The sequence below is a fragment of the Hippoglossus stenolepis genome, chromosome 9, assembly GCF_022539355.2.
Source record: "Hippoglossus stenolepis isolate QCI-W04-F060 chromosome 9, HSTE1.2, whole genome shotgun sequence".
In the NCBI taxonomy this organism is placed as follows: domain Eukaryota; kingdom Metazoa; phylum Chordata; class Actinopteri; order Pleuronectiformes; family Pleuronectidae; genus Hippoglossus; species Hippoglossus stenolepis.
The window spans coordinates 14,591,257-14,617,063 of record NC_061491.1 but is presented as its reverse complement, the minus strand read 5'-3'; the positions used below and the strand labels follow the sequence as shown (position 1 = coordinate 14,617,063).

The 25,807-nt window shown below is 41.2% G+C and overlaps 3 protein-coding genes and 1 pseudogene across 5 annotated transcripts; 3 read left to right on the top strand and 1 right to left on the bottom strand.

Annotated features, from left to right (window-relative positions):
* Positions 1 to 1,153: 1,153 nt before the first annotated feature.
* LOC124851109 lies at positions 1,154 to 4,418 on the top strand (annotated as a pseudogene).
* Positions 4,419 to 6,161: 1,743 nt separating this feature from the next.
* Positions 6,162 to 25,257, bottom strand: LOC124852380 (kinesin-like protein KIF2A). The gene is made up of 13 exons (XM_047341260.1): positions 24,911 to 25,257; positions 24,675 to 24,770; positions 24,529 to 24,583; positions 24,276 to 24,438; positions 24,088 to 24,178; positions 23,880 to 23,943; positions 23,693 to 23,784; positions 23,050 to 23,192; positions 22,670 to 22,874; positions 22,449 to 22,559; positions 22,290 to 22,357; positions 7,978 to 8,127; positions 6,162 to 6,258 (listed from the first exon to the last, which is right to left on the bottom strand). Exons 1-13 carry the CDS (start codon positions 25,103 to 25,105, stop codon positions 6,162 to 6,164), a joined length of 1,530 nt encoding a protein of 509 aa, XP_047197216.1. The 5' UTR covers positions 25,106 to 25,257.
* cenph (centromere protein H) lies at positions 10,815 to 13,134 on the top strand. The gene is made up of 9 exons (XM_035165561.2): positions 10,815 to 10,927; positions 11,581 to 11,636; positions 11,717 to 11,762; positions 11,886 to 11,954; positions 12,104 to 12,160; positions 12,253 to 12,316; positions 12,448 to 12,499; positions 12,694 to 12,854; positions 12,964 to 13,134. The coding sequence occupies exons 1-9, from the start codon at positions 10,845 to 10,847 to the stop codon at positions 13,054 to 13,056; spliced, it is 681 nt and encodes a 226-aa protein (XP_035021452.2). The 5' UTR covers positions 10,815 to 10,844; the 3' UTR covers positions 13,057 to 13,134.
* On the top strand, positions 13,383 to 17,283 carry LOC118114842 (probable dimethyladenosine transferase). Of its 3 annotated transcripts, XM_035165554.2 has the most exons (12): positions 13,621 to 13,990; positions 14,613 to 14,686; positions 14,830 to 14,916; positions 15,275 to 15,336; positions 15,680 to 15,773; positions 15,866 to 15,915; positions 16,013 to 16,136; positions 16,263 to 16,355; positions 16,666 to 16,730; positions 16,835 to 16,898; positions 17,020 to 17,126; positions 17,223 to 17,283. In XM_035165554.2, the coding sequence occupies exons 1-12, from the start codon at positions 13,933 to 13,935 to the stop codon at positions 17,263 to 17,265; spliced, it is 921 nt and encodes a 306-aa protein (XP_035021445.1). In that variant the 5' UTR covers positions 13,621 to 13,932; the 3' UTR covers positions 17,266 to 17,283. The 3 variants fall into 3 exon arrangements, with proteins under 3 accessions (XP_035021446.1, XP_035021445.1, XP_035021447.1); XM_035165555.2 differs by lacking the exons at positions 15,275 to 15,336; positions 15,680 to 15,773 and having other exon boundaries at positions 13,383 to 13,990; positions 17,223 to 17,265; XM_035165556.2 differs by lacking the exons at positions 13,621 to 13,990; positions 14,613 to 14,686; positions 15,275 to 15,336 and having other exon boundaries at positions 17,223 to 17,265.
* Positions 25,258 to 25,807: the final 550 nt, after the last annotated feature.

The following is a 25,807-nucleotide window of genomic DNA, read 5'->3' as shown; positions in this document are numbered from 1 at the left end:
GACAAGTAGAGTCCACTTTATCAATAATATTTGTGTGTGTGTATGTAGAGATAAACGCCTCACAGCAGGAAAATGAAAGAGATGGAGGAGCTGATGTCAGGAAAGAGCACCTGGACACAGTACAAAGCAGTGCTAGAAAGGCCCAGGCGAACCTGGAGAAATAAAGAAAGCTGGCCATCCTTGGCTGAAACGTCCTGAGGTAAATTATGCAAGAATTTAAAAATACATTCTATCACTACAGTCTATTGGTTGTGGAGTGAAGTGAACTTGGAAGCTGGGTGTGTTGACGTGTGTCTCTCCTCAGGGCATCACTCCTGGCCTATAAAGTCAACTGGCTGGATGATCCCAGAAGCTTGAGGTTCATCGCCATGACACTGGAGGAGATTACATCTCTGACTGGAAAAAAAGTCTTTACTCATATTATATTTCAGTGTGCATTGTTAATAGATATAAATATAAATCTAAAACCAGCTATTCAAATTGTTATTACCTCTATTATATTCTCAGTTTGTCTATCTTTTAGTTATGTTAAGGATTACTACAAAACTACTGGGCCAGATTTTACAAACGTTAGGAGAGTAGTGGGGTCAGAAAGAAATGACCACATTTCAGTGTGGATCAAGATTGTTTTCACTTTCTTCTTATATTGCGAATATGATGTTTTCCACATTTTCGGTGATTACTCAGAGAATAATCGATGGATCTTGATGAAAATGTTCAGGGACTTGAAATCTATGGTGTGCGCTGTTGATTTTCCAGATCAAGTAAAATGGATCTGAAGTGAATTTAACGGTGGTTTCATAGAGAGAGGATTTGTCTGGGCCTTGGTGGAGTTCCTTGGGGAAGAAATTAACTCAGTACATTCATGCATTCCCAACTGATATTTTTAAATACCTATTAATACATTGATATAGAGTATACATCAAGTAATTCAATTTTAAAATGTACATATTTCATTCTACAACATTTCAGAAGGCAAACACTGCAGTTGTTCTTGCTGATTCACTTGTTTGAAAGATATAATGACAAGTGACAGAACAGACAAAGACCAACTCACTTGATGATCCCAGTGATCGTGTGGTTTATAAAAGCAATGTGAGCGTTCGGCACCTTACTAGAAGACGACACAGGAGAAAGGAAAGCTTGAAATCACATGAAGAAGAAAGGGTTTGTGTTTTGGGAGGCCCTCACGGATTTATCTGCTGTACTGTCAACTTTGTGTTTGTGGATCTTCTGGAAACGGAGCAAAAATGCCGAAGGTAAGAAAGCGGAAAAGAAAAAGCGAGCAGCACCAGAAGTCAAGAACCAGGGTTCGTCTCTGCGAGGAGGGTTAGCATTAGCACGACAGCTAACATGACGTTCAGCTGCTGAGAGAAAGTCAAACCTCTTTATTTACAGTCTGTGGTCAAACATCATCTTAATGTGCTGACGATACAAGCATTCACATCGTGTCCCAACGCAGCCAACGGCAAGGAGTTTTCACGTGCTGTCAATAGTTTGTTGTGACGCTCAACTCATGTTCCCAGTTGTTACAAGGTAAACAATGTAATTCAGACTATCTTTATTTAAACTGACAACATTTCAACATACAACGAGAGTCTATATCACTAAATCAATATTTAATGTCAAGCATGATTTCTACCATCAGGCGGTTTGTTCTATATATTAATTCAAAAACAATCATTAACATAAAGTGGCTTCACAAAATCATGTTTCTCTTGATATTATTCAATTCAACTGTTATTATTATTGTTTATTAACTGAATATTAACTCAACATATAATGTAAACTTACTATTTAATTTATGTTTATAAACTGTTTATAATGTATAAGAGTATTGTAGAAGTAGTTTGTTTCCTGGTCTTGTGTAAATCCATCTCCTGCCCTCACTGTTGACACTGTCCTGTTTGCTGTCTGTTGCAGGGATCATGTTCAACACCGGCATCGGCCAGCACATCCTGAAGAATCCCCTGGTTGTCAATAGTATCATTGAAAAGGTGGGAGGCTGTTCCAATGCACTCTGCCACTGAGATGTGAACGGACAGTTTAATTTCCCCACACAAGCACCTCCGCAGACACACAAATGTATTGTCATTGTACACAGTTTTCCTAATTTGTGTGTGTGTCCCCTGTGTTTCAGGCTGCTCTCAGGCCGACAGACGTGGTTCTGGAGGTGGGACCCGGTACCGGAAACATGACGGTGAAACTGCTGGAGAAGGCTAAGAAGGTGAGACACAAAGCGCTACCACGCTCCAAGTTCTCAGGTCGAGACAGGAAAGTTGACTTATATAAACTCCTGTGAGCAATCGATTGAGTGTGTTGATCTCAGTGCAAGCATTGAATACAAACACATGAGGATGCAAACAGTTTCCTTGCTTTTGTGTGCTGATGTGACAGAACAGCTCTCCTGCTGTGTTCTTCGTGTGTGAGAGGCAAACCACATAAAAAGTCCGGACCCGGGTTCATGTCAGATTCTCATTGAATGAGTGGCTGGGAACACAGACTATAGCATCACTGTGTGCCCACAACCACCTGCATTGTCTGAAGCTGTTCATTCTAAAATAATTGATATTCCATACAGATGATGTGCCTGTAGGTTGGGCCGTGGAGCTGGTGGCACAGGCTTCAGAAAAGGAGTCCAGTGCTGCCTTGAGAGTGAACAACTGCACTGTGCCTCCATAGTGAAACCCGACATCATTACTGTTTTTAGGGCCAATAGTATGTCTTCCTGAATCTGACATATAAGCATAATTATAAATAACTATAAAGAAATAGAAAATTTATATGTAATGTAGAAGATTTTAGAAAATAAAAAAATGTACATCTTTTCTGCATTGTTGATTTGTCTGTGAAAGGCTCATATCGGCTGTTTTTTATCTGCCAACCATAAACCAGTCGGGCTCTACACTGTGGATTTGCATGGTGTCTACAATTGAGTAGAAATTGAAAATGTAATCTAATGAAAGGACGCTGTGTTTTTCCAACAGGCCCATGCAGACCAAACTTCAAATATTAGTTGGAGATGTATTAAAAACAGATCTGCCTTTCTTTGACGTCTGTGTGGCTAATTTACCTTACCAGGTAAACGGCTTTCCTCCTGCACACAGCTGACCTGACAATATATCATTCCCTGCATTTATCTGAATCTCTGCATTTCTTTATGCGTTGTGCAGATTTCATCACCGTTTGTCTTCAAGCTCCTGCTTCACCGACCTTTCTTCAGGTCAGAACATTTATAAAAAAAAAACGAGGTTTGAACTACATTGGTCTCATGTGCAGGTGGAGCATTCAGAAGCTCTTTTTGTTTCACTTCTGTTCAGGTGTGCCGTGTTGATGTTCCAGAGAGAGTTTGCCATGCGGCTGGTCGCCACACCGGGAGACAAGCTGTACTGCCGCCTGTCCATCAACACACAGCTCCTGGCTCGTGTCGACCACCTCATGAAAATTCCAGGTGTGCCAAGCAACTCAATACAACTACATCATGACAGTGTCTCTGGACGATTCACTTTCATCAAGATTGTTTTCTGTTGCAACAACCGTGACTCTCTGTTGATGTTTCCCCTTCAATCAGGTGGGGAAGAATAATTTCCGTCCTCCTCCAAAAGTGGAGTCAAGTGTCGTCAGGATAGAACCGAAAAATCCCCCCCCTCCAGTTAACTTCCAGGTAGAGTTTCTTGAAATGGTTCCCACTGTGAGACTGTATTCTACGGTGGCCGAGACTTCACACACAAGTGCATTGATGGAAAACTCAAATGCAAAGACAACTACAAACCACGATGGAAACACAACCCACACCAACGGAAGTGGCGACGGATGATGACAATGGAACAAATGTTGTGTTTCCATTGTGGCAACTTTGATTGTGTTTTCTATTAATGCATTTGTGTGAGACGTCTCGGCCACCTTAGTATTTAGAGCAGGAGATGAACTGTAGATATTTAACACTGTGCTCTCTTCTCTCCTGGACAGGAGTGGGACGGCCTGGTCAGAATAGCTTTCGTGAGGAAAAACAAAACACTCAGTGCAGCTTTCAAGTGAGTAACTAACCGCCTGCTGCAGATGCTCCCACTCCACCTGCAGCCTCTTCTGTCAGTGTGGGGAAAAAACACCGTCAGTAATGTGATTTCTAATTTCAGGTCAGCTGCTGGAACCTTTGCTGGAAAAGAACTACAGAATTCCTGCTCTGTGCACAATGTGGTGAGTGAATATCCCAGTGTGCAGCTCTGTCAGCCATATGATTCTGACTAAATACGCCACTTGTTGCACACTCCTAGGTGCATCCCAGATCTAAAGTCTTGTGCTTCTTGACAGGAAGTGCCCACAGACTTCAGCATCATAGAAGATTGAGAGGCGTGTTGCAGGTGAATTTCAGTGAGAAAGAGAGCCGGATCATGGATATCGATGACTTCATGGTGTAAGCTTCTTCAAATCCTTTTTGCAAAGAGTCTACCTGTAACAAAATGACTGATTTGACTTGTTTTATCAGACAATGCTATTATCCTCAGACTGTACACGCCTTCAACTCCTTGGGGGCTCCTTTTCTTAATAATAGAAGGGACAAGTAAAGCAGCTTTATGACTCCAGCCTTTATGATGGGAAATTTGCTTAGGAGGGAACTGAATTTCCCACATTGAAACACAAAGAATATGTAGAAGAAACATTTAAAGAGCTCATATTGAGTTTTTTACCCTGATGACTGTTAACTTTTGGGACTGGGACAACTTTTGGCTGATGGAGGCTGTATAAGTTTTTTGTGTGTGTGTGTGTGCGTGTGAGAGAATTTGTCATCCATCACAAATAATCTGTAATAGATGATTATTCTAATCAAAAATCTGTCTGGATTTCTTTTAGTATTGGGGCCACATTGAAGAGAAAAAATTCAAGAGATTTCAAGAATAAAGTCCTAATATTACTGGAATTAAGCAGCAGCTCACAATAAATTAAGATTGGCCACAAGTTCTTGTTTTTCTGTGTCCACATCACGTGACTATCACTGAGTTGATCTGCTTCGAACAAGAGCAACAACGTGCTTCCTGCTCTTATATCAGCTAATTGTGCGTCATTAAACGCCAAATCTGTGAGCACATATTAAAACCCTTTTTGAGAATAATGCATTTATGTTCAGTGCATGATGTGGTTCAGCCATCCATCTTCATTATTGCTGCTGACAAATGTAGAGATGTAGTTACTCGCTCTGGTCGCCAGAGGCTGTCAAGATAGACTGATGCATCAGTGTTTCCAGTGAAACCCTTTCACAATAAAACTTTCTAATGAGGAGAGACAACGGTGTCCAATATAAACACAAAAGAACACGCATCTTATCAGGTGAAGAATAGTAACAGTCAACATGTGGATAGTTTTTTAGGTAACAGTCGAGGGGGGTGGCAGCAAAATCCTGTCACACAGACTGCTCCTCAGCGAGAACCTTATTTCTTCAAGGTGAAGGGTGTAGGTCATTTTCCTGAGCTACAGCCTGAAGGAAGTTGAGCTCTTCTTAATGCAGATGTAACATCCGAGGCTCCCTGCACAATTAGTACAGGATCAGGTTCAATGTGGATTAAGAATATCAGAGAATGTGTCCAGTATTTCTCTTTCCTGGAACAGAACAAATCTATGGAGATTTGTTCTCTGAGGTATTGCATTTGTCACATTGTGGGGATATGTCTGGAGGCATCTTGTGGAGACTTTGGTGGTTTGAATAAATGGACTGTGTGGATGCTTCAAAGCCAGGCCAATGCCTTGGGTTATTGCATTAAATAAGCATTATTCTCTATTTTGTGGCTGAGATGGTTGCGTTGGTTTCGTGTTTAAAGCTGTCAGTTCACCTGATGTTGAGTCGATCTTGCGTAGATGATGTCACAATCTAGGTCCCAGCTACTGGGCCTATTCTTCATTTCTGCTTCTGTTTGGTTTGACAGCCAGCATTTACGTGTTATTGAGTGTAGACACAAAAGAAAGTTTTGTGAGAAGTTATTGAATTTCTTGCATTAGTTATTGGATGGGTTTTCTTGTTTAATCTGATTTATGAACTAACCTGCAGAAGGAAATACAGAAAGAAGGAGATCGCTTATAGGAATGTCTGCATACAACTGAGGGAGTCAACTGTGAAATCTTAGGACAGTGGTGTACAAACGCTATCACTGAGTGCACATGCAGACATGTCAGCCAGGAACAGCCACCAGTATCTCTGGTTCACTGCGGTAAACCTTAAGCCGATTGATGGAGATCTCTTTAATAGCTGGCCAGGTCAAAAAGATTCTGTTCGAAAGTACAAGAAGTATAAAGAGAAAAATCTACCGAAAGAAGGAAAAACTATTTTCCTTCCCGGTTTTCTTACAAGACCGCATATTAGTGAGAGCCAGTTCTGTTAGAGAGGAGAGGGATCATGACAAATGAGATTCATAGGCTGTGGTATCAGACAGTCCTTTTTAATGTTGTTTCACAGCTGCTGTTGACAGCCGAGTTGTGCCGAACATCTGAGTGGTTACGTTTCTGAATGTGCCACTTAAATCTCTTTAGCCTCCAATCCACTGAAGCCACGTGTGCCTCTTGGGATTGATCTGCCCACTGGCCTGCTCTCCTCCTGGAAGTGAGGCGGAATATTTCCATACTATCATCGAAAGAGGAAGGGAATCGTGTAAAACAGAAGTAATTCATGTTTGGCCAGTGTCAAATAGTATTCGACTGGACTTATGCCTCGGGCTCGATGAGGATTTCTATTTTCTGGTCTGGATCTGCGCCAGCTGGTGGCGTGCGACTCAACGTCACTCTTAATCACCTCCTCTGTCATCTCAGCAGCTCCTTACTATTCTCAGCCACCGGATCGACTCCTGCTCACAGAGAAAGGTGCTTCATTGGTTAATGGGAAATCAGCTTCAGCAACACAGAAGAACAACTTCTTAACTAGCACAGCCTTTACAAATGATACCAGTGTTGGTAATTGGAAGGCCACAAAACTTACAACTCAACTTTGTTACACAGTTTCTAAAATGATGAAGTGATATCAAAATTGATGTTTAACAATATACAGCATTTATTAATACTAATGTTGAACATGGCTGTGTTAGTCAGCTTTGTTGCATACCCTAAGCACATGGATATACTGTCTTCATATATGGACATAAAAAGTCATAAAGAAATGAGCACTGTAGTATTTAAGGCGTCTTCACAGATAAAAATCAGGACAAAGCTTTAGACCCAAAGACTTATCGAAATGTGGTTAGTCTTGTCATCCTCACCTACGTGGGCTGCGTCTACCCATACCTGGTATTGACTGGTTTTTAGATGGGCGTGCATCTGACATCTGTGTGTTGTCAATTCAGACATTGTGTTCTGTACGTGTTTGAATGAAGGGCATTCAAATTTAGTCTTTCTGTTTTAATGGAAAAAATCAATGAACTGGTTCGCCCGTTAACCAATTTGCCACTGTAATATCGCCATTGGATTAGAGCTACCAGCAAATAGCGTCCATGTCGTTGCACATGTGATATCGTCTGAAACAAAGACAACTAGCATAATCCTGCGAAACTGCTTCCACTTCTTTCCTTCTTCGGTGTTTAATGCTGTCGCACCTTTTCACATCTCGATCTTTTTAGTTAAAAGTGGAAAAGTTCACCGTACAAGGCAGGTGTGAAAGCGGCCCTCAGTGCAAGTTTTCTTCAGTGCTCTTACCTGGAAAACAGCTCGGTGGTCCTCGAGACCTGATCCTCCATCTCCACTACCTGAGACATGGCTTCAATGAGTAAATGGCTGGGAGACACCTCCTCCTCTGAAGACATTTACAGGAGTTCACCCTTCACTATCAACAAAAACTGAGCATCCGACAGACACATCCGTTCCAGTGGACATTACTGACAATGTCAATTCTGATTCTTAATTGTCATGAATTACTTATTTAGAATTTGCTGTATACTAATATGTGATATGATGTTTCATATAACTTGATATAAAATTAGATCCATACCCATCAATACTTACATTCTGCTCACAGAGCAGTTTGAAGTCGATCTCTCTGTGTGTGAGATACTCAGCCACTGCTCATCTAAAAGATCCAGCTGATTGACAGCGTGGATGTTGGGTCGACCACCCTCCATCACTTGGTTGGTGTCCACAGTCAGCTCCTTGACTCTGCAGAGAGAAAGACAATGAGCTAAGTCCCAGGCAGAGTCTCCTTGGCATAGACCCACTCTGAGCGTGGCTGCCGTTTGATCTGGAGGTGCGGCGTTAGCAGTTTGGGTCAAAGCGTTCACGAATAGCACAGGATGACAACATCATGACAGCAGTGAGATCATGCATGGGGAGAGATGACTGTTGGTCCTGTAAATGTTTGCCGTATAATTTTCTGTGTCCCACACACAGTGGAAGGTGTCTGGTTCACCCCTTATGCAATACAATTCAATCAATACATGCCACCTAAGACTGAGCTCATGTTTAATGAGGCCTCACCCAGCTAATAAGATATTAGCACACCTTGGACCTGACCTGCGGAGGTACGGTGGTAATTAATCAGGACCATGTGAGAGGATTGCCCGCAGCATTTGACCCAAAGCTCCCATACTTGTCACTTTTACTTAATGGCTTCTACAGTTTCTATTTCATCCTTCCTGAGCATCAGGAAAGTGTTCACTGAACGACTATGTGCATGCATGGGTGGAATATTCTCAAAAACAAAGTGGCGTGTGACCGAGATGATCCCAGGCCAGGCATCAGTGTACATATCTTCTTCTTGCTTGCGCAGGTTACTGGCTGTAGAACCATTTCATTGAATCATATCAGTTTGTAAACTGCTTGCTGCCTGTAGCATTATGACCACATCGGTCAGAGTTGCAGATTATTTACCTCAGAGGCTGCGGCAAGCTTTCCCTCTCCCTGGGAGAGCGGAGGAGAGCAGTGGAAACGCTGGGGATATTAGTAACTATGTTACTTTGTAAAACATTATTTTCAGTTAGCTCAAGCTCCGAGGTAACACTGACAGGAGCGTGTTCTGGCCGAGGTCATCTGGTGGTGTTACCTTGCTGAGATATATATTCAACCTAAGCAAGCATGAGAAGAGAAAGATATTCAGTGTTGAACTTTGCCTCTGAAAGTCATCCAAGGAATCATAAAACTGTGGCTGTCCATAACCTCACCAGAGTCAGATTTGAACTTGTAATGTATATATTCACAGATGTCCCGACCAATCAGGCCTCACCACTGATGTCATACGGAACAAATGAGACACCCACATTGAGATGGTTGTGTTGTTCTTCAGGAGTCAGTGAAAAAACAGTTATGTCCACAGCTTATTTAAGATTTAAAAAAGACACAAATGAAAGCAAAAAAGGAGAAGAAAAGGGATGAAAAATGTCACATCATGCAAAGGAAGGATGAGGCAGGCAGTGGAGGTTTTCCACAGTGAACTGCTGATGAAGTGAATGAAAGCAGCGAAAATTAGATCATGGACGTGTATCATATTGATAAAATCTGAAGGGAGCGCATGCTGTGTGTGTGTGTGTGTGTGTGTGTGTGTGTGTGTGTGTGTGTGTGTGTGTGTGTGTGTGTGTGTGTGTGTGTGTGTGTGTGTGTGTGTGTGTTTGTGAGTGTGTGTGAGACTGTGTGTGAGAGTGTGTGTGAGAGTTTGTGTGAGAACTATGTGTTGACTATGTGTTGTGAGAACTACGGTATGTGTTGTGAGATCTATGTGTGTGAACTGAGTGAATATTAAAATCCCGGGAGATAAGACAGACACATGCTGAAGGTCTCCTGGACACAGGTTGAAGGTTTCTTCGAAGTCTTGGTGGTGGGAGACAAACCTAGTCAGATTTGTGGCTCTAATGTCATCTTAACAGTTTCTGAAGCGAAATAGTATGCATAAGCAGAAGGATAATATATAGTGTGGTATATTGGTAACATTTTCCCTTCTAGTTGCAAGATCATGCCACAGCAGATGCTGTATGTTATTGCTGATTCACATGAGTCATGACCAAAATAAAGTCTCGAATTCTTGAAAGTCTTGGAAATCTTGAAATATTCCCCACACCTTCACTTCTCACTCCAGGCCTCTGTGGAGGGCGCTGACAGACATGTGTGTGATATTAAATACTTCCTGGCGGGTTTCTATATCTCTGAAACTAACGGATGTAAGCAAAAAACACCGTCCGAGAAGTGACAGTAACAAAGTCTCACATGGAACAGCCGCTGAAAGCTTGTGAGAAGTTAATGTTGAACTTTTATTTGTCAGTCGTAGCTAGTCGCTCACACATTAACTTCTGTGTTTGATTTCAATTTACCGACAACGTTAAGCTCGATTAAACAAAGTGAGATAGTTTAATTCAACTCCCATCAGTCCGCAGTGTGACCTCAGCAACGGTGAGTAGAAAATAAACTTCTTCACTCGTGCATTTTTATCATTATTAGTTTGTTTAAACTTTACACTGCATTGAAAAGGGGTGGACTCTTCTTAAACTGGGGGTATTGGACCTAATTGCAATTTCTAGGTAGTTGTAGTTTGAGTATTTATTATTTGCTATACTTCCAGCCCACGGGAAAATATTTCCCTTTTAATATGTTTCGTATTTCTTAACTTTTTTCTTCACTTCCACCATAATTCTACTTCTATATATTTATTGCTATTTTAACAGTGTATAATATTGTTTCCCCATAAAGCCAGTTCATTAGATTCTGACAATCATACTTCTGCCTGCTTAGATCTTAATCCAAATTCAGTAGCATATAACAGGAGTAATTTATTTTTAATGGGTAAGTCTACACAGTATTAGTTGACATGGACTTTTCCTTGTGAAGATCTTTCATCATGGAACTAACTCAGTGGTTAATCCGACAGCGTGGGAGACCTCAAACACACGATGGAGGCTGTGGCACTGAATGATGGTCCTGCTCCCGACAGCTCCAACGCACAGCGGGACATCTCGCCGGCAAACATGCTGAGGTTCCTCTCTCACATCTGCTTCAACACTCCTGTTTTTAATACCACTAGTGCAGTGCTTGTTCCAAACCTGCCTGTTTTTGCAATGGGCTGTTTGCTTGGCCTGTGGTGATGCTGGTTGCAGCTTTCAAGCAATGGTGACCTGCAGTAATGGAGCTATGACAAGTAAAGACCAGCTGCAGGACTCAGGACACAGAACCATGAAGCTGCACCACCGCTGCTGCTCAAAGAGCTGTTCGCCTGTTTATTATGAAGCTTGACTCAGTAGGCAGAACACTCAGTTGTTGTTGCTGTTGTCTTGAAAACCCTGTTGTCATGATCAACAACGTCCCTTTTGTTGATGAGTCCCAGCCTCCGCTGCTAAAGAGCACTGCTTGCCTGTTTATTCCATCTTTATTAATATTGAACGTATTGCATGTCCAAGTATGAAGGCGATAAGGTGAATGGTTCTCGAGATATGCGACCCACAGAAATTTAGATTTCACCGTGCAGTTCTCAGTGACTTAGTGCTGGTTCATCTGTTGAATCACATCCTAACCGCAGTGGTCAAGGTTCCACTTGAAATCCAGTTGGATCACGCACCAATTAAAACACTACTTCTTGACATGAGACAACAGCTGGAATCTTTGTAATCTCTGAAATCACTTTCTTTTCAGAATAAAGCAACAGATGTCCAACCAGTGTTTTGAGATGGCTGTACAGCTCAATGCAGGTAGATATGTTTTTTCATCACCTTGTAATATAATGAATTAAACAATTGAAGCATTAACATCTTTCTCTTTCTTGTGACAGGAAAAGCAAAGAGGTCATGCAGCACATCTGAAGCAGAGAGAGACTTGTGAGTATTTAACCAATGGTGTGGATCTAGAACTTCAAAACAAATACAGGATTAAGTTCATTTTTAAATTTACATTGTTGTAATGCAATGTAAATTGGATCTATTTTTCATCTACGTTTCCAGACCAGATTACGTCAGTGAGCTGGAAAGAGTCAAGACGAATCATTTTAACAGCATGTTGACACTGCATAGGTAAACCGCTTTAAAAACATCCTTTATTCTCTTTGATGAATGATGGATTTCTCTGCATATATGATAATACAATGTGAAAATATATGATCTAGAATCCGTAAACCCTTGGTTAACCTTGGACATTAACTGATTTGACTGGTGTCTTTCAGGATGCAGATGTGGCATGCTATTGGAGAAAAGCTGAAAGAAAACAATTCAGAGGCAGAGTATGTCAACTCATATAACTAGGCTCACTCTATCCCATTATTTTGATGTATTTATGATATTGATTGACAGCTTTGTACATTTATATTTTTAGCGGACTGAAAGCTGTGAGCGATCGATGCATGGCTTTTTGTTCACATATAAAACAACTTCAGAAAGTAAGTAGTCTCTTCTTCTATTAAGTAGATTGGGAGGAGCTCTGCAAGTTTTCTGTTTTACAAATTGACATATGTATTAGGATAAAAGTGTTGTTTCAAATTGAGGTGATTTATTTCAATTTTTTCTTCAGGAGTCCAGAGATCTTCAAGATGAAATTACAGAAATACAGAAGACGAGACTTGGTATGTTCTGTGGTTCATTTCAAATTTTCACTTGATTGAAGAGTTTTTCTCTGCTCCATGTTCCCTTGACAAATGGTGAACAACGAGGTCCCAGAACTATCATCCATTCATTTTTTTTATTAAACAACACATTTATTGTTTTGACAGAGTAGAGTCACTTTGTCAATAATATTTGTGTGTGTGTGTGTATGTAGAGATGAAACGCCTCACACATGAGAAAATGAAAGAGATGGAGGAGCTGATGTCCAGGAAAGAGCACCCGGACACAGAGAAGTACAAAGCAGTGCTAGAGAAAGGCCAGGCGAACCTGGAGAAATATAAAAAGCTGGCCATCATGACACAGAACGTCCTGAGGGTAAATTGTACAAGAATTTAAAAATACATTCTATCACTACAAGGTCTGACTGGTTAATGAGTGAAGTGAACTTGGAAGCTGGTGTATTGACACGTGTGTCTCTCCTCAGGGCATCCTCCTGGCCTATAAAGTCAACTGGCTGGATGATCCCAAACTTCGAGACATCGCCATGACACTGGAGGAGATTCCCATCTCTGACTAGGAAAAGGAATCTTTTCACTCATATTTATGTTTCAGTGTTGCATTGTTTAATAGATAATAAAATATAAATCTAAAACCAGCTATTCAAATTGTTATTACCTCTGTTATATTCTCAGTTTGTCTATCTTTTAGTTTATGTTAGGATTACACAAAACTACTGGACGGATTACCACAAAACTTGGTGTAGGGAAGTGGTGGGGGTCAGAAAAGAAGCCATTACATTTCAGTGTGGATCCAGGAATTGTTTTTCACTTTCTTCTATATTGCGAGATATGATGTTTTTTTCCACATTTTCATTGATTACTCAGAGAATAATCGATGGATCTTGATGAAAAATGTTCAGGGACTTGAAATCTATGAGTGTGCGCTATTTGGTGCAGATCCAAATCAAAATCTGGATCTAGTGAATTTAACGGTGGTTTCATAGGGGGACTGTCTGGGCCTTGGTGGAGGTTCCTTGGGAAGAAATTAACTCAGTACATTTAAACAATTCTGCAACTGAATACAATTTTGAAGTACCTGTGTACATTTGATATAGGTGTACATCAAGTAATTCAATTTTAAAGTATTTTATATTTCCATTCTACAACATTTCAGAGGCAAACACTGCAGTTGTTCTTACTTCAGTTCACTTGTTTGAAAGATATAATGACAAGTGACAGAACAGACAAAGACCAACTCATGATGATCCCAGTGATATTGTAGTTTATAAAAGCAATGTAGGAGGCGTTCAGCTGCCACTAGAGGGCGACACAGGAGGAGAGGAAAGCTTGAAATCCGCGAAGAAGAAAGGGTTTACACGTGTTTCAGGAGCCCTCACGGATTTATCTGCTATTACTGTCAACTTCGTGTTTGTGGATCTTCAAACGGAGCAAAAATGCCGAAGGTGAAAGCGGAGAAGAAAAGCAGGCAGCACCAGGAAGTCAAGAACCAAGGTTCGTCTCTACGGGGGAGGGGGTTAGCATTAGCACGACAGCTAACATGACGTTCAGCTGCTGAGAGAAGAGTCAAACCCTCTTTATTTACAGTCTGTGGTCAAACATCATCTTCGTCATCATGACGATACAAAACATTCACATCAGTGTCAAACACCATTAACAATAAAGGGAGTTTTCACGTGCTGTCAATAAAGTTTTGTTGTGACGCTCAGCTCATGTTCCCAGTTTGTTACAAGGTAAACAATGTAATTCAGACTATCTTTATTTAAACTGACAACATTTCAACATACAACGAGTCTATATCACTAAATCAATATTTAATGTCAAACTGATTTACCATCAGGCGGTTTGTTCTCATATTTAATTCAAAAACAATCATTAACTGTAAGTGAAAACTACAAAATCATGTTTCTCTTGATATTATTCAATTCAACTGTTATTATTATTGTTTATTAACTGAATATTAACTCAACATATAATGTAAACTTACTATTTAATTTATGTTTATAAACTGTTTATAATGTATAAGAGTATTGTAGAAGTAGTTTGTTTCCTGGTCTTGTGTAAATCCATCTCCTGCCCTCACTGTTGACACTGTCCTGTTTGCTGTCTGTTGCAGGGATCATGTTCAACACCGGCATCGGCCAGCACATCCTGAAGAATCCCCTGGTTGTCAATAGTATCATTGAAAAGGTGGGAGGCTGTTCCAATGCACTCTGCCACTGAGATGTGAACGGACAGTTTAATTTCCCCACACAAGCACCTCCGCAGACACACAAATGTATTGTCATTGTACACAGTTTTCCTAATTTGTGTGTGTGTCCCCTGTGTTTCAGGCTGCTCTCAGGCCGACAGACGTGGTTCTGGAGGTGGGACCCGGTACCGGAAACATGACGGTGAAACTGCTGGAGAAGGCTAAGAAGGTGAGACACAAAGCGCTACCACGCTCCAAGTTCTCAGGTCGAGACAGGAAAGTTGACTTATATAAACTCCTGTGAGCAATCGATTGAGTGTGTTGATCTCTGACACAAAACGTGAAACTAAGAATACAAACACATGAGGATGAAACAGTTCCTTGCTTTTGTGAACGCGTCTGACCGAGACAATCTCCTGCTGTGTTCTTCGTGTGTGAGAGGCAAACCACATAAAAAGTCCGGACCCGAGTTCATGTCAGATTCTCATTGAATGAGTGGCTGCGAACACAGACTATAGCATCACTGTTTACAACCACCTGCATTGTCTGAAGCTGTTCATTCTAAAGAGTAATTGATATTCCTGCAGGTGGTGGCCTGTGAGTTGGACGGCAGACTGGTGGCTGAGCTTCAGAAAAGAGTCCAGTGCACGCGAGTGAAGACAACTGCACTGTGCCTCCATAGTAGAGCCCGACAATACGTTATGTGTTTTTGGGGGCCAATAAGAAATTGTCAATATTCCTGAGATGTAACCATAAACTTAATTATAAATAACTATAAAGAAATAGAAAATTTATATGTAATGTAGAACTTGATTTTAGAAAATAAAAAAATGTACATCTTTTCTGCATTGTTGATTTGTCTGTGAAAGGCTCATATCGGCTGTTTTTTATCTGCCAACCATAAACCAGTGGAGCTCCCATAACAGATTTTCAGCATCTCAATTGAGTAAAGTGAAAATCAATCTATTGAAAGGGCTGTGTTTTTCCAACAGGCCCATGCAGACCAAACTTCAAATATTAGTTGGAGATGTATTAAAAACAGATCTGCCTTTCTTTGACGTCTGTGTGGCTAATTTACCTTACCAGGTAAACGGCTTTCCTCCTGCACACAGCTGACCTGACAATATATCATTCCCTGCATTTATCTGAATCTCTGCATTTCTTTATGCGTTGTGCAGATTTCATCACCGTTTGTCTTCAAGCTCCTGCTTCACCGACCTTTCTTCAGGTCAGAACATTTATAAAAAAAAAACGAGGTTTGAACTACATTGGTCTCATGTGCAGGTGGAGCATTCAGAAGCTCTTTTTGTTTCACTTCTGTTCAGGTGTGCCGTGTTGATGTTCCAGAGAGAGTTTGCCATGCGGCTGGTCGCCACACCGGGAGACAAGCTGTACTGCCGCCTGTCCATCAACACACAGCTCCTGGCTCGTGTCGACCACCTCATGAAGGTCGGTGTGCAAAAGCAACTCTGACACCGCTACATCATGACAGTGTCTCTGGACGATTCACTTTCATCAAGATTGTTTTCTGTTGCAACAACCGTGACTCTCTGTTGATGTTTCCCCTTCAATCAGGTGGGGAAGAATAATTTCCGTCCTCCTCCAAAAGTGGAGTCAAGTGTCGTCAGGATAGAACCGAAAAATCCCCCCCCTCCAGTTAACTTCCAGGTAGAGTTTCTTGAAATGGTTCCCACTGTGAGACTGTATTCTACGGTGGCCGAGACTTCACACACAAGTGCATTGATGGAAAACTCAAATGCAAAGACAACTACAAACCCACACGATGGAAACACAACCACAACGGAAGTGAGCGACAACGGATGATGACAATGAAACAAATGTTGTGTTTCCATTGTGTGGCTTTTGCAGTTGTGTTTTCTATTAATGCATTTGTGTGAGACGTCTCGGCCACCTTAGTATTTAGAGCAGGAGATGAACTGTAGATATTTAACACTGTGCTCTCTTCTCTCCTGGACAGGAGTGGGACGGCCTGGTCAGAATAGCTTTCGTGAGGAAAAACAAAACACTCAGTGCAGCTTTCAAGTGAGTAACTAACCGCCTGCTGCAGATGCTCCCACTCCACCTGCAGCCTCTTCTGTCAGTGTGGGGAAAAAACACCGTCAGTAATGTGGATTTCTAATTTCCAGGTCAACTGCTGTGGAACAGCTGCTGGAAAAGAACTACAGAATTCACTGCTCTGTGCACAATGTGGTGAGTGAATATCCCAGTGTACAGCTCTGTCAGCCATGTGAGATTCTGACTAAATGCGGCCACTTGTTGCACACTCCCTAGTTTTTGTCTGAATCTAAAGTCTTGTGCTTCAACTTGACAGGAAGTGCCCACAGACTTCAGCATCGCCAAGAAGATTGAGAGCGTGTTGCAGGAGGTAGATTTCAGTGAGAAGAGAGCCCGGTCCATGGATATCGATGACTTCATGGTGTAAGCTTCTTCAAATCCTTTTTTACCAAAGAGTCTACCTGTAACAAAATGACTGATTTGACTTGTTTAATCGTGGGTATTTTTCTTCATCCTCAGACTGCTGCACGCCTTCAACTCCGCAGGAATCCACTTTTCTTAAATGGCAGAGGAGGACAAAGCCAACAGCTTGTGACTCAGCCCAGCCCTGTGATAGAGGGAATTTGCTTGGAGGAACTGAATTTCCCACATTGAAACACAAAGAATATGTAGAAGAAACATTTAAAGAGCTCATATTGAGTTTTTTACCCTGATGACTGTTAACTTTTGGGACTGGGACAACTTTTGGCTGATGGAGGCTGTATAAGTTTTTTGTGTGTGTGTGTGTGCGTGTGAGAGAATTTGTCATCCATCACAAATAATCTGTAATAGATGATTATTCTAATCAAAAATCTGTCTGGATTTCTTTTAGTATTGGGGCCACATTGAAGAGAAAAAATTCAAGAGATTTCAAGAATAAAGTCCTAATATTACTGGAATTAAGCAGCAGCTCACAATAAATTAAGATTGGCCACAAGTTCTTGTTTTTCTGTGTCCACATCACGTGACTATCACTGAGTTGATACTTCAGACAAGGGCAGCAACTGTTGCTTCTTATCTTATCAACTAATTAGTACGTCTAATTAGTACTTTCAAATGTGACATTTTTTATTAAAACCCTTTTTTGAGGGGCCATGCATTTATGTTCAGTGCATGATGTGGTTCAGCCATCCATCTTCATTATTGCTGCTGACAAATGTAGAGATGTAGTTACTCGCTCTGGTCGCCAGAGGCTGTCAAGATAGACTGATGCATCAGTGTTTCCAGTGAAACCCTTTCACAATAAAACTTTCTAATGAGGAGAGACAACGGTGTCCAATATAAACACAAAAGAACACGCATCTTATCAGGTGAAGAATAGTAACAGTCAACATGTGGATAGTTTTTTAGGTAACAGTCGAGGGGGGTGGCAGCAAAATCCTGTCACACAGACTGCTCCTCAGCGAGAACCTTATTTCTTCAAGGTGAAGGGTGTAGGTCATTTTCCTGAGCTACAGCCTGAAGAGAGGATAAACTCTTCTTAATACAGAATGTAACATCAGGCTCTGCGATCAGTACAGATCAAGGTTCAATGTGTGGATTAAGAATGTCAGAGAATGTGTCAGTATTTCTTTCCTGGAACAGAGAACAAATCTATGGAATTTGTTCTCTAGTATTACATTTGTCACATTGTGGGGATATGTCTGGAGGCATCTTGTGGAGCTTTGATTTGGAATAATGGAATATGTGGATAAACTTTAAAACTGAGCCAATGCCTTGATTTATTGCATTAAATAAGCTATTATTCTCTGTACGGCTGAGATGGTTGCGTTGGTTTCGTGTTTTAAAGCTGTCAGTTCACCTGATGTTGGTCGATCTTTGCGTAGATGATGTCCACAATCTCGGTCCCAGCTACTGGGCCTTCTTCATTTCTACTTGTTTGATTTGGCTTGACGTAATTCACCGTGTTATTGAGTGTAGACACAAAAGAAAGTTTTGTGAGAAGTTATTGAATTTCTTGCATTAGTTATTGGATGGGTTTTCTTGCTTCAAATACGTTTTATGAACTTCGACACTGCAGAAGGGAGGAAATGAAAGAAGAGATCGCTTATGAGATATGTCTTTACAACTGAGGAGTCAAAGCATGAAATCTTGAGACAGTGAATGCTTTAGCTATCACTGAGTGCACATGCAGACATGTCAGCCAGGGACAACCACTAATTAAATACTGGTTCACTGCGGTAAACCTTAAAAACAGATTGATGGAGATCTTCTTTAGCCAGGTCAAAAAGTTTGTATTCCAAGAAAGTACAAGAAGTATAAAAGAAAAATCTACCGAAAGAAAAGGAAAAACTATTTTCCTTCCCGAGTTTCTTAAGACCATATTGAGTGAGAGCCAGTTCTGTTAGAGGAGAGGATCATGACAAATGAGATTCCCTTGAGCCTGTTGATACATCAGACAGTCCTTTTTTTAATGTTGTTTCACAGCTGCTGTTGACAGCCGAGTTGTGCCGAACATCTGAAGTGGTTACGTTTCTGAATGTGCCAGCCGATCTCTTTGGCCTCCAGTCACTAAGGCTGCGTGGCCTCTTGGGGATTGATCTGCTTACTGGCCTGCTCCTCCTCCTGCCGGAGTAGGCGGAATGACTTCACTTTATCTGTCGAAAAGGAAGAACATCATTGTAAAACAGAAGTGATTCGTGTTTGTGGAGTCGTAATCGAAATGTGTCACCGACTGGACTTGCTCCTCGGAGCTACAAGTGAGTTCATTTCAAGTCTGGATCTGCTTGGCTGGTGGCGTACGACTCAAGTGTAATCCACCTCCTCTGTCATCTCCAGCAGCTCCTTTTCATTCTCCAGCCACCGGATCGACTCCTGCTCACAGAGAAAGGTGCTTCATTAGTTAATGGAAATCCAACCAGCAACACAGAAGAACAACTTCTTAACTAGCACCCAGCCTTTACAAATGATACCAGTGGAAGCTAGTTAGAAAGAGCATAAACTGCTCTTTATTACACAGTTTCTAAAATGATGAGTGATGTCAAAATTGATGTTTAACAATATACAGCATTTATTAATACTAATGGTAAGACATGGCTGTGTTAGTCCAGCTTTATTTGCATACCTAAAAGCACATGGGATATACTGTCTTCATATATGGACATAAAAAGTCATAAAGAGGCGAGCTGTAGTATTTAGGGCGTCTTCACAGATAAAATCGGACAAAGCTTTAGACTAAAGACTTATCGAAATGTGGTTAGTCTTGTCATCCTCACCTACGTGGGCTGCGTCTACCCATACCTGGTATTGACTGGTTTTTAGATGGGCGTGCATCTGACATCTGTGTGTTGTCAATTCAGACATTGTGTTCTGTACGTGTTTGAATGAAGGGCATTCAAATTTAGTCTTTCTGTTTTAATGGAAAAAATCAATGAACTGGTTCACTTCGTTAACTTCGTTGCCACTGTAATATCATCGTGGTTCGACTACCAGCAAAATGAGCGTCCATGTCGTTCGCACATGATATCGTCTGAGGCAAAGACAGCAAGCAATCCTGCGAGCTGCTTCCACTTCTTTTTCCTTCTTCGATTGTTTAATGCTGTCGCACCTTTCACATCTGGTGTTTTAGTTAAAAAGTGGAAAAGTTCACACCGTACAAGGTAGGTGTGAAAGCGGCCTCAGTGCAAGTTTTCTTCAGTGCTCTTACCTGGAAAACAGCTCGGTGGTCCTCGAGGACCTGATCCTCCATCTCCACTACCTGAGACATGGCCCAATGGAAGGTAAAAATGACTGGGAACACACTCCTCCTCTGAAGAACATTTGGGAGTTCACATGACTTCACTATCAGCAAAAACTGAACATCCGACAGAACGTCTAGTTCAGTGGACATTACTGACAATGTCAATTCTGATTCTTAATTGTCCATGAATTGCTTATTTAGAATTTGCTGTATACTAATATGTGATATGATTATTTCACTTATAACTTGATATAGATTAGATCCATACCCGTAATACTTACATTCTACTCACAGAGCAGTTTGAAATTAAATCTCTCTGTGGCGAGATACTCAGCCACTGCTCATCTAAAAAGATCAGCTGATTGACAGCGTGGATGTTGGGTCGACCACCCTCCATCATGATTTAATTGTCCTGGGTGGCTCCTTGACTCTGCCAGAGAAAAGACAATGAGCTGGTCTGGAGGCAGAGTCTCCGCCGTGCCAGACCCACTCTGGCGTGGCTGCCGTTTGATCTGGAGTGCGGCGTTAACGGTTTGGGTCAAGCGTTCACGAATAGCACAGGATGACAGCATCATGACCTTGATGAATCATGCATGGGGAGAGATGACTGTTAGTCCTGTAAATGTTCTCCTGTTTGTATCACACACTGTGGGGAAGATTGTCTGGTTCACCTGCTTGCAATGCTAATTCAATCCAATACATGCCACCTAAAGACTGAGCTCATGTTTAATGAGGCCTCACCCAGCTAATAAGATATTAGCACCTTGGACCACTGTTCCTGCAGGTACAGTGGTAATTAATCAGGACCATGTGAGAGGGATTACCCGCTTAGCATTTCACCCAAAAACTCATGCTTGATACTTTTATATGCTTCACAGTTTTCTATTTCATCCTTCCTGAGCATCCAGAGGGAGTGTTCACTGAGCGACTATGTGCATGCATAGGTGGAATATTTATAAAAACAAAGTGGCGTGTGACCCGAGATGATCCCAGGCCAGGCATCAGGTGTACCATATCTTCTTCTTGCTTGCCTCCAGATTATAGCTGTAGAGCCATTTCATTGAATCATATCAGTTTGTAAACGTAGGAGCTTGCTGCCTGGCATTATATTACATCGGTCAGAGTTGCAGATTATTTCCACTCAGAGGCTGCGAGCAAGCTTTCCCTCTCCCTGGGGAGAACGGAGGAGAGAGCAGTGGAAGCTGAGGATATTATTAACTATGTTACTTTGTAAACATTATTTTTCAGTTAGCTCAAGCTCGAGGTAACACTGACAGGGTGTTCTGGCGAAGTCATCTGGTGGTGTTACCTTGCTGAGATAAATATTCAACCTAAGCAAGCATGAGAAGAAAGATATTCAGTGTTGAACTTTGCCTCCTGAAAGTCATCAAGAATCATAAAACTGTAGCCTCATCCATAACCCTCTTAAGTCAGTTTTGAACTGTGTGTATATATATTCACAGATGTCACGACAATCAGACTCTGCTAATGATGTCACTGAAAAGAATAAGGTTTTTCACAGGTGCAGCTTTATGGTTGTGTTGTTCTTCAGGAGAAAACAGTAATGTCCACAGCTTATTTAAGATTTTAAAAAAGACACAAATGAAAGCAAAGGAGAAGGATGAAGAGTGTCACATGCAAAAGAAGACAAGCAGAAGGCCGGAGAGAAGAGAGGGGAACAAAGCAGGAAAACGAGAAGTGAGAGGGGACACGAGAGTTAGAACTACTGAGGGTAGGGAGAGGAACTCACAGTAACATTTGTAAAACTAATTTAAATCTACACAAAAACCACTGGGGATTATAATAGAATTATAAAAGCTCTAATTTCATAATTTCCATCGGTTTCTGTGGCAAAGACATATTCCCACCTGTTGGCGTAGCGTAGTGTGTTGAGTGTATTTTCACACGATGTCAGACCAGGAGAGATTGTTGCAATCTGTGGAGATAAAGAGAGAGTATCATTAAGATGAATGTCATGTATGGCAGAGGTGAGACAACACGTTATTTATAAAAACAAGAGAACTGACCATGCATGTGCGTGAATTTTCCCCAATGAAGGAGTCTCTAAGGACCTGGGTCAGCTTACTGGCTCTAAATGGAGTGTGGGGCTTGTTGTGGCCAAGAGCCCTGATGCACTCCTGAATCATGAAGAAAGGAAGTGTTTTAAAAAAGCAATTGAGTGATTATGAAATAAAGTGAAACGCTCAAGTCTCTACAAAGAGAGCTACTCCCCTTCCCGTCTACAGACCTTCAGCGCCAGCAGGCTTTTGTTAATCTCAGCTCCCTCCAGCCGCGTCTGGCGGTCGGCACTCGACGTGTCAGCGCCCCTCTCATTTCCTGCGAGGTCGATGAGGGAGAACTTGCCATGCATCTTGCCCTTCCTCCGAAGAATTATCTGGAATACAGCGTGGCTGCGAGATGAGTGAGCGTTGGCTGACGTCTGCCCTGATGTTCTAGGAGAGAGAGAGCAATCAGACATAAAGATGAACAAAAGGCAAACAAGGGTGCAGAGAAAAGTGCAGCAGCCAGAAAAATATGATCATAATAACATTTAGTGAAAAATAACAAATTCGGAGTCGTGACATTGCACCACTAACAACTAGATTGCCTGAGTTTCTGTTTTCATACCTGCAGCTGTTTCCCACTTCTATCAGTTTCAGGACGTCCTCTGTGCACCTCACGTCCTTCTCCTGAAGCCCCAAAACCTGCACCTGCTGTTTCCCATCCTCCAGCACCCTCAGCTTAGTTTTACGATTCAGCAGGTCAAACACCTAAAGGTACACACAGCAAAACAACAAAAACTAATGATTACATAAAGTGCTGTGGCGATTATCTGATATTGACTATAATTTTAAATTATATCTTGTTAATATTAAGCACATGATAATGTTGTGTAAATCCAGTGCCTCCTAAATCTTTTCAGTTTTTTTCTTGTGTGATGCAGTAACTATCTGATTGACACCCCAACATGGTGAGTATTATTTATTAAGGTAGAATTAATAGTTACAACTAAGTAGTGAGCAAAACTCATCTCTCTCTCTCTGTTAGAGCGGCAGAGGAGCGATTTGGAAATAAATCGATAATAAATAAATAAATACATTTCAATTTTAAATATTACCAATATGAATAATTACAAAATATTGAATACATTAGTAGTACAGTTATTATTCTATTAAATCTATGATCGGTCTAACCGCCAGTGATCCTATTTTTACTATAGTATTTCGATATTTAATTTGTGAGCAGAATTAAAATCATAATAATCACTTGCCTTTCCACTGTAGATTTCAAAGAAGGTCGCATACACTTGTAGATCTAATTTCTTGTAGTTGGGTTTCTTCAACATGAGAAATACATCCCGAGCTGCAAGAAAAGAAATGACAGATCGAAACATTTAACCTAAATTACATCATTAGAACACAAAACATTACTTGAGAAAACATGGTTCACGGACTTACCAGCTAACGCATAAATTCCTTTGGAGCAGTCTTGGTTCTTCCCAGAGAAATCTCCACCCATAGTCTAAAATACAGAACACAGAGAAAATAAGTGAAGTGATATTTTGAAATTATAGGCAATAAAATTCCTCCAAACTCTCATAGGAAAAATTAGGTTTCATCTGTTTTAAGAAATGTGTTTTTTGGCTTTTCCTTGAATGTAACCCACGTGTGTTTTTCCGCTGCCCGTCTGTCCGTAGGCGAAGCAAGTGGCCATGCCTCTCTCAAAGATGGTCTCCACTAGAGGTCTGGCAGTGAACCTGCAGTGAAACACAGAGCAACACATCCATTCACTACTCCTCCTGCCAAAGATATAACATCGAACCATTTTACACAGGGTGTGTAAAATTTACAAACCTGTAAACCATCTCGTTGGTGGTGCTGTCATCAAAAGCGTAGTCAAAGCGGAATGTCTGGTTTTCCAGGTAGCGAGTCAGGTCCACTTTTTGTTTAGGTTCATGCACCATCACCACATCCTTACTGGGGATGGTGATCACATCCAAATCCTTCATGGACAATTCTGCAAAACAGCAAAAAAAAGACTTGTAATACTTTTATTTTTAATAAAATATGGCGTGTAACAGTTGCTCACAAAGATAAAAGACTTTACCTTTTTTGTTGAGTGGACGTTTCCTCACACAAACACATATTCTGTGCTCTTCAATCTGGTGAAACAGAGAAGGACTTTTTAATTATTTGTGACTGAGGGCTAACATACAACAACCAAGAAAGAAAAAAAAGAAACAGTCTACTCACCAAATCTGATGTGGTCAGTGGCCGGTAGTCTAGACTGGCTCGGAAATCTCGGATCATGTACATGATCTCATAGTTAGGAATCGTCGTATCCACCTCCTGAAACAAAAATGACAAGAGGGAGATGTATTCACTGATCAGAAAATCATCTAATGTCTTTCAGGATATCATCTCAGTACCATGACTGATTGATGATCAAGATTAATTAAATAAATTCAGAAAGTTGAATGGTATTGTACCTGAGCTCTCTTCTCCCTGAGCTCCTGTTGCTGAAGCCGACGCCTCTCTCTCTTCTCCTGCAGTTTCTCCACCTCTTTCACACAGTTCGACTTCCTCCTCAGTGCTATAAAGACAAGAGAGACTGTAACTCTGCTCCCTTTCACTGCCAATATGCCATCAGCTTCTCTTTCAAGATATGTCTCTTCCTCTCTCATGCCTCTTCCAATCCATTTCTTCTTTTTCCTCGATCTGCATACTTGACTTGAGCAGCATCTTTCTCTCACTGCATCTTTCCTTTCTCTCAGGCGGCCTTCCCTCAAACAGAAGGGGGAAACCTTGGCCTATTTCCAAATAAAGTAGAACAGTGATAGTATTCAAGCACAGACCAGGATGCAGTGTCTTGCACACAGTGGCCCCAGTATAACAGTAGCTGTTTTCTCTACATAACTAACAAAAGGCCTTTACAATGTGTTCAAACCATGCAGAGCGCATGTTGTTTTGCTCTCTCTTCATTCATCACTTCTATTTGCATCCAAAGACACAACTGGACCAGAGGACTTGCCGTGTAAGACATGTGCTTTGTATTAGGGCAAGTCAGTCGGGCCCAGGTCTGTTTAATATTATGTGTAATAACTAAGTGAACCTGACAAGACCCAGCTAGCCAAGCTAGGGCTGGGCGATATGGCCTAAAACAAATATTGCAATATTTTTAGGCTATATCGTGATACACGATATACATCTCAATATTTTGAAATCTCCTCTAAATCACTGTACAAATGTTAAATTCATAAAAGTCCACAGGAAGTGTCTGAGCTAGCGGACGTTAGCGGTCTCTGAATACACCTTGTTGGAAGATAACAGCGGACATTTCGTCTTAAAACAAGGTGTAAATGACCTTGTTCTCAATCAGAGGATTA

Bases quoted from the DNA above. Each gene is read 5' to 3' on its own strand.
- LOC124852380 (XM_047341260.1), bottom strand. From the start codon at position 25,105: ATGAGAGAGGAAGAGACATATCTTGAAAGAGAAGCTGATGGCATATTG. The intron at 23,785-23,879 runs GTAAGTCCGTGA...CTTTTCTTGCAG, and splicing joins AGGAATTTATGCGTTAGCTG to CTCGGGATGTATTTCTCATG. The intron at 22,875-23,049 runs GTATGAAAACAG...TCTCTCTCCTAG, and splicing joins GAAGTGGGAAACAGCTGCAG to AACATCAGGGCAGACGTCAG.
- cenph (XM_035165561.2), top strand. From the start codon at position 10,845: ATGGAGGCTGTGGCACTGAATGATGGTCCTGCTCCCGACAGCTCCAAC. The intron at 11,763-11,885 runs GTGAGTATTTAA...CTACGTTTCCAG, and splicing joins TCTGAAGCAGAGAGAGACTT to ACCAGATTACGTCAGTGAGC. The intron at 12,161-12,252 runs GTATGTCAACTC...TTATATTTTTAG, and splicing joins GAAAACAATTCAGAGGCAGA to CGGACTGAAAGCTGTGAGCG.
- LOC118114842 (XM_035165554.2), top strand. From the start codon at position 13,933: ATGCCGAAGGTGAAAGCGGAGAAGAAAAGCAGGCAGCACCAGGAAGTC. The intron at 14,687-14,829 runs GTGGGAGGCTGT...CCTGTGTTTCAG, and splicing joins TCAATAGTATCATTGAAAAG to GCTGCTCTCAGGCCGACAGA. The intron at 17,127-17,222 runs GTAAGCTTCTTC...CTTCATCCTCAG, and splicing joins GATATCGATGACTTCATGGT to ACTGCTGCACGCCTTCAACT.